Source organism: Myxocyprinus asiaticus, chromosome 14 (genome assembly GCF_019703515.2).
Source record: "Myxocyprinus asiaticus isolate MX2 ecotype Aquarium Trade chromosome 14, UBuf_Myxa_2, whole genome shotgun sequence".
Lineage (NCBI taxonomy): Eukaryota > Metazoa > Chordata > Actinopteri > Cypriniformes > Catostomidae > Myxocyprinus > Myxocyprinus asiaticus.
The window spans coordinates 7942936-7958741 of NC_059357.1; the positions used below are offsets into that span (position 1 = coordinate 7942936).

Below are 15806 nucleotides of genomic sequence, written 5' to 3' on the forward strand. Positions count from 1 at the left end.
TGCCTATAGACTGAACATGTAATACGCGTGCGCATGATGTCATCGTTTTCAAAAATGTGCACTTTGAAACCCATTTTCAAAAGTTTGTGTTTTCAGGCCCCAAAACACCATTGTCGTGTAAACAGCCAAAACGCATACGTTTTCCGTTTTTAGTTGAAAACGTTGTCGTGTAAACGGCCCCTTAGATTTCCAGTGGATGTGCGAGTGTTTTAATTACCCTCCACCACACATTACAAGTTCTCTGGTAATGATCGCATTATAATTCAAACTGACTGATTTTCATGATAACGGTTCTGTAACATTCATTCTTCTGGCAATGTGGACAGAAAACCTGACTCGGGGGCCGTTTATACGACAACGTTTTCAACAAAAAACGGAAAACTTTTTATGCGTTTTGGCTGTTCGTTTACACGACAACGGCGTTTTGGGGCCTGAACGCAAACTTTTGAAAATGGGTTTCAAAGTGCACGTTTTTGAAAACGATGCCATTATCGTCCCATGTAAACATACAAAAACACGAATTTGTGAAAACGATGACGTCACACGCACGCGTATTACGTGTCAAGATTTTGAGTTTATTGACGCTTCTCCAGCAAAGTGTAGATTTACTGCGTCACTACTACGACCAGTGACCGCCATCTTCATTGATTGTATTCACCGCTCTGTGGAAGAATGCTTATGTGCACGGGTGCGTAGGGTTTCTTTACAAAGTGACATCGCCAACTACTGGCCTGGCATGCATAATACAGTGTTTTTAGTAGTTTTCGCAGATCCGTGTGAATGGCGATCGTTTAGACAACGTTGTTGTCTGTACGTGAAACTTTTCAAAAAAGCAAAGGAAAAACATTTCCATTTTTAAATACATCGTTGTCGTGTAAACGTACCCTAAGATACTTTTAGTGTTTTCTGTATTACTATTAAGCACCGCAGCAACCCTCATTGCTACTGTATCTACAGCTCTAGGTGAGACAAAGCGCTACCAGCAGACCGATTCTCAAGCAATGTAATGAATGTTAGGGCTTCACATACATGCTGGGTTGGAATGAAGCACTTTGAGTTGATCTGAGCTCCTTGTCTTTGCTTATAGTATCTGCTACTTTTCTGTGCTGATCGTCTTTGCTGATCTTCTCTGTTTTTCTTCTGTTCTACTCTTTTGGGCTAATCATCTTTGCAGATCTTCTTTGCTGCTCTTTAGTGCTGATCATTTATGCTGCTCTTCTGTGCTGTACTCATGTGCTGACCATCTTTGCTGGTTGTTAGAGCTGATCTTCTGTGAGGATCTCCAGAGCTCATCGACTGTGCTGACCTTCTATATTGATCAAATGAGCTCATCAATAGAGCTGATCTTCTATGCCTGTGCTCTTAGGCATTCAAAGCATCTCTCAAACTTTTTTTTATTTTATTCATGCTTGCGTCAATGTAAACCAGTGAATATGTCATCTTTGGCTGGTCTAGTAAATTATTAACACCCTGTTTGCTCTCTGTCCCTCATCATCTGGCTCTCACTTCCTCTTCAGTCTTTGATTTCTTCATTGCTTTTGACAGTTCTGAAATAGATTCTGTGCTGATTCTAATGTTTATGTTTGTGTGTGTTCATATATTCATAGGTGGTTCTTTGGGAGAATTCCAAGGGCCAGAGCAGAAGAGATACTCAACAAACAGAGGCATGACGGAGCGTTCCTTATCAGAGAGAGTGAAAGTGCGCCTGGAGACTTCTCCCTTTCTGTCAAGTAAGTAGATTGGCAAGCCCATCTTCGAATCCTTTTTTCTTTTCTTTTCTTTTTTTTTTTTTTAGCTTTTATAATGCCCATGTACTCTGCTGACGGAAAGGCCTTGTTGATGAGAGAGGTCAACAGAGAAGCAATATGCGCTTCTTTTACTTTTAACCAGGGTATGAAATTAACCAAAAGGTTAAGGTCATTTTTGGTAGGTAATTTTTGAACATTGACCGATAGCACATCTTCCTGGCGTTCTGCATGTTTCGAACCCCGTTCGGACCTGTATTTGGCGCTGTCCACTTGTGATCGCATCTCTCGAGACGGATGTTAAGACCAGGTCTGAACATGGCAAGAAAGACGCGCGCTTGAAGGAACACATTTGATTATATTTTGAAGAACAGCTGAAAGAACGGCAGCTGGTGCACGTGTATATATTTTATATATAAATCGGATAAAGGAGGCTGTAAAAAAATGAAGTGGCTGGTAAAATTGAGTCACAATTGAGTTTATTTCGTACCCTGCTCTCAGCTGAGGTGTGGAAAATGCCAAATATCTGCAGTGGAGGTGTTGTGGATATTACATGCGAGGGTGAGTTATACTACATATATTTAAAAAAAAATAAAAAATAAATAAAAAACCCACAATTGCAGGCTAATGTGTCTTTTTACTTGATCTAGCACAGCATATTTTGTACTGCCTATAATCTGTGACACTGTGTATTTATGAATGTGGCCTAAAATATGGGCTATATGAGTTATATTAAATTTACTAAATACAGTTTCATGTTATGGTTCTTATTATAACTCTTCATACAAGAACAGTGTACAAGAACAAAAATACAAAAAGTTGTTTAATCTTATGAGCTTTGCCTTACCTGTTGCACACTTTAAACACAGGATTTGATTTTGAGCTAGAATATTTTAAACTTTTGCTTTTTGGTAACATAATCAGTGGCGGGTTTAGGCATGGGCGACATGGGCAGTTGCCCAGGGCGGCATCTCGCGGGGGGGAGGGGTGACACGAGGGTTTCGCCCAGGGCGCCATACAAGCTAGAACCGCTACTGAACATAATTATTTATTTTGCTTTTCTAAACTTTATGGACCTTATTGTGTTTTGATTGACGCAAAATGAAGCTGTTATACAGCTTACTAAAAACACCGTTATACTAAATTATGCTCGGGAGAAATTCAGTAAAAAAAATTAACATGTATTGCGATACATAACCTACCATGGCGCTCTCTATCGTGATGCGTATAGTGACGTTATTGGTGATACGTAGCCCTAATACTATCTTAAGGATACCCTAATCCTTAAAGGGATAGTTCACCCACAAATGAAAATTATTTCACCATTTACTCACCCTCATGTCATCTCAGATGTATATGACCTTCTTTCTTCTGCTGAACACAAATGAAGATTTTTAGGAGAATATTTCAAGTGAACAGGTACCAAAAATTTGAAGTTCCTAAAAGCATATAAAGGCAGCATAAAATTAATCCATAAGACTCCTGTGGTTAAATCCATATCTTCAGAAGCGATTTGATAGGTGTGGGTGATAAACAGATCAATATTTAAGTCATTTTTGACAATAAATCTCCACGTTCACTTTCACTTTCACATTCTTTTGTTTTTGCCAATTCGCTTTCTTCATGCATATCGCCACCTGCTGGGCAGGGAGGAGAATTTATAGTAAAAAAAAAAAGGATGTAAATATTAATCTGTTTATCACCCATACTTATCATACTTCAGAAAATATAGATTTAACCACTGGAGTTGTATAAATTACTTTTATGCTGCCTTTATGCTCAGAGTTCTGGTCACCTTTCACTTGCATTGTATGAACCTACAGAGCTGAGATATTCTTGTAAAAATCTTCATTTGTGTTACACATCTGGGATGGCATGAGGGTGAGTAAATGATGAGAAAATTTTCCTTTTTGGGTGAACTATCCCTTCAAGCCATGAAATAGCGGCTATATTTCTTTTTTTTTTTCTAAAATGCCAAGAACTTACATTGATATATCAAAGTGTTTTGTTAGAAAGAGGACATCTTTTTAATCTTAAAATGTTGTCAATTACATTTGTACACATTTTAGGACACCTGTTAAGCATCTGTCACTTTTTAATCACTATTTGGGTTCTGAAACAAGTGAACGGAAGAAGTGAACGGTTAAAGATTATCTCTCTTTTTAAGGTTTGGCAATGACGTACAGCACTTCAAAGTGCTGCGTGACGGGGCTGGAAAGTACTTCCTCTGGGTTGTGAAGTTTAACTCTCTCAACGAGCTGGTGGACTATCACCGCACCACTTCCGTTTCCCGAAACCAACAGATCTTTCTACGAGACATCGAGCAGGTGTCTCAGGTCTGTGTGCTAGTTTGAACTCATTTAATTTTTGTACAATAACTGTGCTAAGCTACTTTGTTCCAGTTATGGAGATCTATTATATGAATTACAAAGAAACATTACGTATAATATTTAGTAAAACATTCACAAATGTAAGCGATAAATGATCCCCACATGTAGGGAATAAGTTATTGAACATTCACTGTATTGCTTGCATGAGAAAGATGTCTTATCTTCATGTTATTTACACATTTATTGTTTTTCTGCAGCATCCAACTTACGTGCAGGCCCTGTTTGACTTTGACCCTCAGGAGGACGGCGAGCTCGGCTTCAGACGTGGAGATTTCATTCAGGTCCTGGACAACTCTGACCCCAACTGGTGGAAGGGCGCCTGTCATGGCCAAACGGGCATGTTCCCACGCAACTACGTCACGCCTGTTAACCGGAACATGTAAAAAGAAAACAAAGCTATTAGTAAATAAATTGTCATTAATGGCCCTTCGCATTCACATACAATCAGACTACCCTAAATCTCCCCTTTCAACACCCTTAAAGTCCTGTGAAATCCAAAGTGGCGCAGAAGAATGGAAATCACGAAAGAAAAGGAAAATATAAAAAGTAGCGGAGAGGCTGGACGCTCCACCTCTCCCATGGTGCCTGGGCGAAACTACTATTTCCTGAGAATTTTTGATGTCTTCATGAACGCTTGCAGTCGAGGCAAAGGAAAGGCTGAATTTTAGCATAGTACACACCAAGCATGAATTAAAACGACATTTGATTCTGTCTGTAGATTCATCCTGCTGCTTTTGCCTTCTTTTGTAGTTTGCATTTAGATTTTTTTTTTTTTTTTTTTTAGCTGCATGTTTAAATCTCTTTATAATAGCAAATCCTGGAGCTGTTTTTAAATAGGAAAAAGTGCATTCTAAAAATATGTCAAATGTAAGAGTAAAAAAATTGCAAAAGCATTGTACATCTGGGCTGTTGAAAAACAAGATCACCTATAGAGAGAATCCATTTTTTAAGAATATATATTATATATATATTTGTATGTGTCTGTCTGTTTTACTTTTCGAACACAAATTTTCCTCTTATTCCAATTGTAAATTATGTTGCGTTTTTGGGAGGGTGGATGAAACGGTGTAGCTCTTGGACATGCTAACTCATCGGTATAATTTTATGAATATCTGAGATTTCTCGGACATAACACCATAGTATTTAACGCATCATGTATTCCATTTGATGCCATCATTCTTATTTTGTTTTATAACTTGATAGGTGAGTGGAGTCTTTTGATAATAATAACGATTTATTGTCAGGAAGCTTCCATGTGCATGAAAATGGACGTCGATCATGCAAGAGTTTGTCTAAAGTGAAAACCAACAGGCTAGCCACCATTTTAAGCCAATGTATTTATTGCAGCATTTTTATTTTTTTTTTGTCTTGGGATGTGAATGTAGCTTACATTACTCTGTAGACTTCATGAGTGAAGTAAGTTTGGAGAATTTACCACAGTTGCATGACTTCAGTCCGAGACGTGTCTATTTACAGTGTCAAAATCCATACATTGCATATAGAACACAAGCTGTTCGCCATATTGCATTTGTAAGTAAACAATTAAAAAGTGTGAGATTTGGTGTTTTATTGCTGAAAAACTGGCGGATGCCAGTTAAGCCAGTAAGAAGAAACCGGAGAGTTTTCGTACACGAGTTGACACATCGACTTTACCGATGTGATGTTTATTTGTTTGTTTTTGTTTTTTTAGTTTCTCTTATCTTTTTCCTCTTTTCAGTGTTGTATGTTTTAGCTCTTACATAAATTTGTTTCTCTCTGTATTACTGACCCCCCCCCCCCCCCCCAATTATTTTTATGTGAATTGTGTTTTGTTCTCTATGAATTAGTGCCTTTTTCTCTGGTGTGACAGTGTCTCTGGCTTGCTGCTTTAGCCTGAGTATTGGGCTTCGTCAGACCCACAGTGAGAAATCATGTGCGAGAAATCATGTGACCTACCCACCACCACCCCTCGGCCTTCCCCCTCCCCCTAAACACACCTGAACACAGTCCTATTTAATTGTTTCACTTTTTTCTTAACCTTTTTTTTTTTTTTTTTTTTTTTTTGGCCTTTTTTCTTTTGAATAAAAGTGAAATGTAAAAAAATATATAATAATTGTCGTGTTGAGTACTTCATATTGAGTATATTAGTTTTTATTCGGTTTCTTTTGTGCCAAAATTGTACACCTAAATGCATTACATTTAACTTTTCCCAGAATCACTTTAGTTGCCAATTCAAGTACACATCGCAATTTCATGTTTTACACCTTCTAGTGGAGTAACACACTGACCCCAAAGATTATTTGGATACCTAAGCCACACTTAAAAATGTATACATTTCATTAGGTTGCATTACATAACAAAATATCAAACCAGGTGGCGCCTGCAAATAAATGTTGCTACAACTTTTCTCTGAACTAAATTCACTTTTCTGAGTCTTTTTTGCCATTTTAACCAACTGGTCCCATGGTCCTTGTTTGTGGACGTATGAAGTCAATTTCTCTCCAGTTCTCTCACACTCTCAAAAAAACAAAAACAAAAAGGCAACACAATTCTAGAACATTTTGTTACAACTTGATTTTATTGTGTTATATCCATTTAAATTTGTAAATTGGAAGTTTACTTAATCTATTCGAGTTGGGACTACATGAATACTTTTTGTAGTGTTAATGTAGCATTCATTAAACTGGGCAGGGGATATCCATGGGACTTGATATAGAGAGTAAATGTTAAAATTAAAGTTGAAGTCAGAAGTTTACATACACCTTAGCCAAATACATTTAAACTCAGTTTTTCACAAGTCCTGACATTTAATCACAGAAAACATTACCTGTCTTAGGTCAGTTAGGATCACTACTTTATTTTAAGAATGTGAAATGTCAGAATAATATTAGAGAGAATGATTTATTTCAGCTTTTATTTCTTTCATCACATTCCCAGTGGATCAGAAGTTTACATACACTTTGTTAGTATTTGGTAGCATTGCCTTTAAATTGTTTAATTTGGGTCAAACAAAACGTTTGACCCAAATTGTGGAAGGGTAGCCTTCCACAAGCTTCTCACTATAAGTTGTTAGAATTTTAGCCCATTCCTCCAGACAGAACTGGTGTAACTGAGTCAGGTTTGTAGGCCTCCTTGCTCACACATGCTTTTTCAGTTCTGACCACAAATTTTCTATCGGATTGAGGTCAGGGCTTTGTGATGGCCACTCTAATTCCTTGACTTTGTCCTTAATTCATCTTGCCACAACTTTGAAGGTATGCTTGGGATCATTGTCCATTTGGAAGACCCATTTGCAACTGAGCTTTAACTTCCTGGCTGATGTCTTGAGATGTTGCTTCAATATATCCACATAATTTTCCTTCCTCATGATGCCATCTATTTTGTGAAGTGCACCAGTCCCTCCTGCAGCAAAGCACCCCCACAACATGATGCTGCCACCCCCATGCTTCACGGTTGGGATGGTGTTCTTCATCTTGCAAGCCTCACCCTTTTTCCTCCAAACATAACAATGGTCATTATGGCCAAACAGTTAAATTTTTGTTTCATCAGACCAGGGGATATTTCTCCAAAAAGTAAGATGTTTGTCCCCATGTGCACTTGCAAACTGTAGTCTGGCTTTTTTATGGAGGTTTTGGAGCAGTGGCTTCTTCCTTGCTCAGCAGCCTTTCAGGTTATGTCGATATAGGACTTGTTTTACTGTGGATATAGATACATGTCTATCTGTTTCCTCCAGCATCTTCACAAGGTCCTTTGCTGTTGTTCTGGGATTGATTTGCACTTTTCACACCAAACTACATTCATCTCTAGGAGTCAGAATGCATCTCCTTCCTGAGTGGTATGATGGCTGCATGGTCCCATGGTGTTTATACTTGCGTACTGTTGTTTGTACAGATGAACATGGTACCTTCAGGCATTTGGAAATTGCCCCCAAGGATGAACCAGACTTGTGGAGGTCCACAATTTTTTTTCTGAGGTCTTGGCTGATTTCTTTTGATTTTCCCATGATGTCAAGCAAAGAGGCACTGAGTTTGAAGGTGGGCCTTAAAATACATCCACAGGTACACCTCCAATTGCCTCCAATTAGCCTGTCAGAAGCTAATTGCCTAAAGGTTTGACATGATTTTCTGGAATTTTCCAAGCTGCTTAAAGGCACAGTTACCTTAGTGTATGTAAACTTCTGACCCACTGGAAAACAATGAAACAATCTGTCTGTAAACAATTGTTGGAAAAATTACTTGTCATGCACAAAGTAGATGTCCTAAATGACTTGCCAAAACTATAGTTTGCTAATATTAAATCTGTGGAGTGGTTAAAAAATTAGTTTTAATGACTTCAACCTAAGTGTATGTAAACTTCTGACTTCAACTGTAGGTGTTATTTTGTGTTTATGTGCAAGATGAATATAAGGAGGGATACTTGTTAGTGTTTAATGTTTTGTTATGTTGAGATTTAGAAGACTTTCTGTTATGTTGGAGTTTTGAGGGTTACCATTAAGGCGGTCTTACACCAGACAAGTCTGGCAGACTACATGGGGCATTCTTAAATTTGAAACCATTAATTTCTATTAGTGTACACGCCACCGGCACCGCTCGCCGTCTTTGTCGGCGGCACCCAGCTATGACTTCGGAGGCTGCTTAAATTTCTACCACGCCACATCGAGCACAACTCGCATAGTTTTTCTTTAAAAAAAATTTACTTTGCCATTTCTAATCGTTCAGTTTGCACAGTAACACCAGTTTCATACACTAACCTGCAAACTCATCTATGTCACTTTGTTCATTCTTGAAGAAGGGAAAAAACTTGGTGACTTTTGTGTGTACTGTCTGCCACCTGAACCGCATCAATGTGCCCTGTGTTTGATACCTGTGCCGTGCCATACCCGCGATGTGGGTGGCGCTTCTCGTCCGGTGAGCGACCATAATTAATAATTTTCCTTTATTTATCACACATTATACATTTGCACATATACAGTGAAATTCTTCTTTTTCACATATCCCAGCTAGGCTGGGGTCAGAGTGCAGGGTCAGCCATGATACGGCGCCCCTGGAGCAGATAGGGTCAAGGGCCTTGCTCAAGGGCCCAACAGTGGCATCTTGGCAGTGCTGGGGCTTGAACCCCCAACCTTCTGATCAGTAACCCAGAGCCTTAATGGCTGAGCCACCACCTCTATGGTGAAGAGTGGAGCTTGAGCTAACGACGGGTAGATGTCGCACATGAAATTGATTGCTCGCCTCATTGAGCAAATGCTGTGCTAACTATAACATAGTTACTAAACTACACTCTGTAGTGCTTCCAGCCAGCATGTATGTTGCATGCTTACATTCACTTTAACTGGTTAGTACATAAAGGAAAGAGATTTATTGGTTACATGTCTAATTTTGTTAGGTTTACACAATTCAACTAGGTTCTTTCTACTCAAAGCATTTGTGTTGAGATTTCATAGTAATTTTAAGTTCAGAAAACTCAAACATGTGAAACCACTATCCACGATTGAATCAAATTCAGCCAAAGAGCTATTTTTTTGTGTGCAGGTGTCCTAGAGTAAAAAAAAAAAAAAAAATTATTTTTAATTTTAACGGAAAAAGAATGAAAAAATACTACAGTAAAATCATGTTAATAGCTTTACTACATACAGTGAAAAATTGAAATTAAATTTTTCACCGTAATTTAAATATGCTTTTTACTTCTTTAAAAAAAAAAAAAAAAAAAAAAAAAAACATTTATTTATTTATTTTAACATCAGTTACATACATTGGGGTGTTTTATGCTACATTTTATGTTGTTTAGTTGACATTTATTGCATTTTTTTTGTGTGTGTGTGTCATATGTTACCCTGATGGTGTTTGTGTGAATTGCACGTGCACTGATTGTACATATTTATTGGCCATTGCTCCTGGACGGGCCATTTTTTGTTAACTAAGTCATCATGCTGCCATTTGTTTTACCACCTGTGTTACTATGGTGTTTAACATTAAAATGCAAAGCTGATTTTATGTCGTTCCAATGGGTTAGCATGTTAACATTATCTCATTTATTGATATATAGCATGGTAGTGAACTGTAAAATATAGAGGCACCAAAATAACCTCCCCACAATGCCTAAAACATGGTCATTGTATCTTTTACGGTGTATTTTTGGCAACCACAACTGGCAGAAACTATGGTAAACATTTTTCACCATAATCATACAGTAGTTTATCACATTAATTATTGAAATGTTCCACTGAGTTTGACCACAACGATGTCCAAATGTCACATTTTTGGGAACACAGTATGAATAATGACAAGGACAACTCACACTGTTACACAATACAGTGTGTACAGACACACACAAAAAGGTATTGATGTACTTTAGAACAAAAATTATACATGTAGCCTATTGCACTGAAATCGAAGTTACTTAAATATAAATGACTTTATATTGAAAATAACGTAATATCTTTCTAAAATGATTTCCTATTACTGTGTAACCACCTTTGTGAAGCTGATCATTTAAAACATTGTATTTCTTATATCTAGTTTGGTCTTATTGTGGTCTAGTTCTCTTATAATTCACAGTATCTATTGTGACCATTGTTGTTTTGCAAAGATATAACACTGGAAAACCTTATATTATCGTAAGATATTCCAGTGAGCTCTGCAGATCCATCAGTTTAAAATGCTACGACAAGCATGAAAGTGTTAAGAAATTGACATTTTTAAGTGCACAATAAACTTAATGCAGCTTTCATATTCAGATCCACTTAAATTTATGAAGACCTGTTCAGTACCATTTTGGCAGCTCTTGGCAATAATGAAAGGTCATTTCATGTGGCTGGAAAATTGCATATTTGTACACTTTGCTCTGCTGCAGCCCCTGCTTCCTGCTGAAGGTCAGAAACAGGTCATCTCTATGTTTCACAGTATCCATATGGTGTTGTCACAAGCCTTCTGGCTATATCGCTGGTTGATTAAAGGAAGTAACCAGCACTGTGTTAGATTAGTAAGAAGCTGGCCCAGAGGTTACAATGATTACAAATACGATTGTAGTCATTACATTTATTATGAACAGACTTTGAATGTTGCGAAGGTGCAGCATGCGAAGGGCCAGTATAGCAAGATTTGCTGTCAGTTTTTCGTTCAGCCAAGATTGTATTGCGACATTGCACTGCTGCTTCTAAGAATGCAGTGAGATTCGAGAGATTGAGGCCGATTTGAAGTGTTCTGGGAATTGTGGTTGCATTGAGGTAGCCTATATGTACGTAGCCATTTTTTGAGTATCAGGGTTGCACCCACATCAGATTTTGCTCTTTACCCTGATTTCACATTTACCGCCATTCTTACGGGCTTATCCAATGTCCACGTGTCGATGTCAAAAACGGAGAATATTCCAATGATTTCAAGTCTCATGCAAACGTGGTTTCTTACGTTGTCTGGGTTTTTTTAATAAGCTGATTTTTGGGGGGCCTGGGTAGCTCAGCGAGTAAAGACGCTGACTACCACCCCTGTAGTCGTGAGTTTGAATCCAGGGCGTGCTGAGTGACTCCAGCCAGGTCTCCTAAGCAACCAAATTGGCCCGGTTGTTAGGGAGGGTAGAGGCACATCTGGTAACTTCCTCGTGGTCACTATAATGTGGTTCTCGATCTCAGTGGGGGACGTGGTGAGTTGTGTGTGGATGTCGCGGAGAATAGCATGAAGCCTACACACGCATTATGCTCAACAAGCCACATGATAAAATGCACAGATTGACGGTCTCAGATGTGGAGGCAACTGAGATTCATCCTCCGCCACCCAGATTGAGGCAAGTCTCTATGCCACCACGAGGACTTAGAGCACATTGGGAATTGGGCATTCCAAATTGGGGAGAAAAAAAATAAGCTGATGTTTGGTTGTTAAAACTGTATTGTTGTGTATGAAAATGGACCCATGAATGGATAGCTGGCAAATAACATGTCCATAAACTGTTTTTTTTCCCACACAGTGAGCACGTTTACATGCACGTTCTTACACCGGTTATGCTTAAGCTGACAATGTGTAAACGCAATATACCGCAATCCTTAATCGCCGTAAAGGCCATAAACGGCTTATGAATAACTTGATTGACACAGGTAGATTTTTGCCCATTATGCCAATTTCATGTGCCATGTAAACACCTTATCCGGTGTTCTTACAGGCTCTTCAAATGTGCACACGTGTTGAGCACGTCTCTTCACGGTTTGATGTCAAAAGTAAAGAATAACTCGATTATTTCAAATGTCATGTAAACACAGATTTCTTACCTTGTCAGATTGATTAAATGAGCTGAGTTTTAGAGTGTAATCAGCATATTAGTATGCATGTAAATGAGCTCAGTTTCACGATTTTAGATGCTATCATTGTTACCCTACATGAAAGGCAAATAAATAAAATACAAATACCCCCTGAGGTCTCTATATTAATATAAGGTCTTATAAACTGCATTTACAATAATTACACAACCTAGTTTATCCCAATTCCCAATGCTCCCTACTCACTGAGCATGGGATATCTTCTGAAGTCCACTTCACCTGATAAAATTTGTTCATTTGGAATATCCAGCAACATCATCAAACACAGACAACGCTTGAGTCGCGCTGATCACAGGGTTCAAGTAAGATGACACAGTATACTTGTGTAAATACATATAAATGTTCAATAAATAACCTTACATACATATATATACAATTTACTTCCACGTATATACAGTTTTGCGGTGCAAAACACTTTTTACCTTATTTTTATTATTCTCAGGTTAGGTAAAGTAAGTCGAATCTGGCCTTAATTCTAAGCATTTTAAAGTAAAAAAAAATCAAAAAAGTTTTTTAATCAAAGGAAATATCAGCAAGGCTTCTAGCATCGGAGATACTGTTCAAACGAAGCAGTATCTGATGTGATCATCACTGCATCAGTCTTTTATAGATGACCTGTCAGTAACTGCCCAGTTGGTGACATCAGTTGTAACTTCAAGTCCTCCTCCAAAAATCTATTTAAATAGTCTTCGCTTTGCCTCCTCTGTTGACGACGACGAGTTTTTCTCCATGCTATCCACAACACCTCGCCTGCAAAACATTACGCTCTATATATGGTAATATATCTTTCTTTTACTTCTACATATAATATATAATATTACATATATATATAAAGTTGGTCTAACTTAATACATGTGTTTCTCTCTATTCTAAGTCAAATAAAATACATGTACAGTAAAACAGTCTTGTCTTTATCTTCTTGACCTCGAATTCAACTCTGTGCAGGCATCTCCTGCAACGGGCTCGTGCACTCAGAAATCTGACTCTGCAAACCATTTTCTCTCTCTGCTTTTAGCTGTCCTCTCCTTTGGCTGATATTTTGTTAGCATTATATACTTAACTGAATATAATAAATAATGTTTACCTTATATAATACATAAAACACTAATGGATAAACATAGTATTCAAATGATATACTCATTGTTTTAATGTGTAGCACACTTTATAGATAACAGCAGTTCACTCATTGTTTCATGTATCTCTTGTAAACAAAGTATTATATTTAAAACATTGGCTAAATATGTGTATCAAAACACATACACTGGCGGCCAAAACTTTGGAATAATGTACAGATTTTGCTGTTTCAGAAGGAAATTGGTACTTTAATTCACCAAAGTGGCATTCAACTGATCACAAAATATACCAGGATATTACTGATGTAAAAAAACAGAACCATCATTATTTGAAAAAAGTCATTTTTGATCAAATCTAGACAGGCCCCATTTCCAGCAGCCATCACTCCAACACCTTATCCTTGAGTAATCATGCTAAATTGCAAATTTGGTACTCGAAAATCACTTGCCATTATATCAAACACAGTTGAAAGCTATTTGGTTTGTTAAATGAAGCTTAACATTGTCTTTGTGTTTGTTTTTCAGTTGCCACAGTATGCAATAGACTGGCATGTCTTAAGGTCAATATTAGGTCAAAAATGGCAAAAAAGAAACAGCTTTCTCTAGAAACTCATCAGTCAATCATTGTTTTGAGGAATGAAGGCTATACAATGCTTGAAATTGCCAAAAAACTGAAGATTTCATATAAAGGTGTACACTACAGTCTTCAAAGACAAAGGACAGCTGGCTCTAACAAGGACAGAAAGAGATGTGGAAGACCAGATGTACAACTAAACAAGAGGATAAGTACATCAGAGTCTCTAGTTTGAGAAATAGACGCCTCACATGTCCTCAGCTGACAGCTTCATTGAATTCTACCCGCTCAACACCAGTTTCATGTACAACAGTAAAGAGAAGACTCAGGGGTGCAGGCCTTATGGGAAGAATTGCAAAGAAAAAGCCACTTTTGAAACAGAAAATCAAAAAGAAACACAGACATTGGACAACAGATAATTGGAAAAGAGTGTTATGGTTCTTTTTTTGTTAATAAAATTGTTTTATTGATTCCATGCAGAAAATCAAATAGGCACAACAGAAAATGCAAAATCAAACCGCATGAAATCACAACTTTTCCCCCGAACTTTAACCCCCCTCCCACCCAACACAAACAAGCACCCCAGTGGTCAAAAGCCAACTGACAAGACACACAAATAGACAATAAAACCAGCAGAAAATATTTAGAAACATATGCCCCTCCCCAAGAGCCTTCCAAAAAGGCTAAATAGCTGTCCCATTTCCTGTTGTACATATCCAGGTTGCCTAGCCTTCTACATGCCATCTCCTCAAACACCGCCACCCTGCCCAACTCGGCGCACCACTCACAAAATGAGGACGCATCAGTCGACCTCCATCCCCTGAGGATTACCCGCCTGCCAATCATCACGCCGGTCAGGACCCAGCTCTCCATATATCCATCACCCATATTCAGGACCGCCCAATCACCCAAAATACAGAGTCTGTGGCAAAATGAAAATTGAGTGTCCACTACTTCATACATAAAGCTCTGAACCCTCAACCAAAATTACTGGATCTTAACACATCCCCAAAAAACATGGATTGTGTCCCCGTCTTCTGATTGGCATTGCCAGCAGGTGGGTGTGTCTTTAAGACCAAGCCTATACAATCTAGAGGGGGTCCAATAGAATCGATGCAAAATCTTAAATTGCATCTCTAGATGAGTGTTATGGATCTTAACCCCATTGAGATTTTGTGTGATCAGCTAGACTGTAAGGTGCGTGAGAAGTGCCCGACAAGACAGCCACATCTATGGCAAGTGCTACAGGAAGTGTGGAGTGAAATGTCACCTGAGTATCTGGACAAACTGACAGCTAGAATGTCAAGGATCTGCAAAGCTGTCATTGCTGCACGTGGAGGATTTTTTGACGAGAACTCTTTGAAGTAGTTTAAGAAGTTCTGAACATTTATTTCAAATTGTAATAGTAATTTTTCACATTATTAATGTCCTGACTATACATTGTGATCAGTTGAATGCCACTTTGGTGAATAAAAGTACCAATTTCTTTCCATAAGAGCAAAATCTGTACATTATTCCAAACTTTTGGATGCCAGTGTATATAAAATAATCAAACAAGGAGGCAAGCTAATTGCATTTTCTCCACATTACACAACAATACTTATACAAATGTATTGTTATATATTTAAATTAATATATATTTTCCAGACTTGTAACCCATAAGTTAAATGACTGTTGCTGTTTTATATATATATATATATATATATATATAATGTGGTTATTTTATAATAAGTGTGTCTT

General features: G+C 37.9%; 1 protein-coding gene across 2 annotated transcripts in view; it reads left to right on the forward strand.

The window, feature by feature from the left end:
• LOC127452074 (growth factor receptor-bound protein 2) overlaps positions 1-6173 on the forward strand; it is a 53902-nt gene extending 47729 nt beyond the window's left edge. The window contains exons 5-7 of one of the 2 annotated variants that reach the window (XM_051717249.1): positions 1608-1730; positions 3913-4081; positions 4333-6173. In XM_051717249.1, coding sequence (XP_051573209.1) covers positions 1608-1730; positions 3913-4081; positions 4333-4518 — 478 coding nt within the window. In that variant the 3' untranslated portion in view covers positions 4519-6173. The remainder of the gene's footprint in view (positions 1-1607; positions 1731-3912; positions 4082-4332) is intronic. The other variant, XM_051717248.1, reaches the window with a different exon arrangement.
• Positions 6174-15806: the final 9633 nt, after the last annotated feature.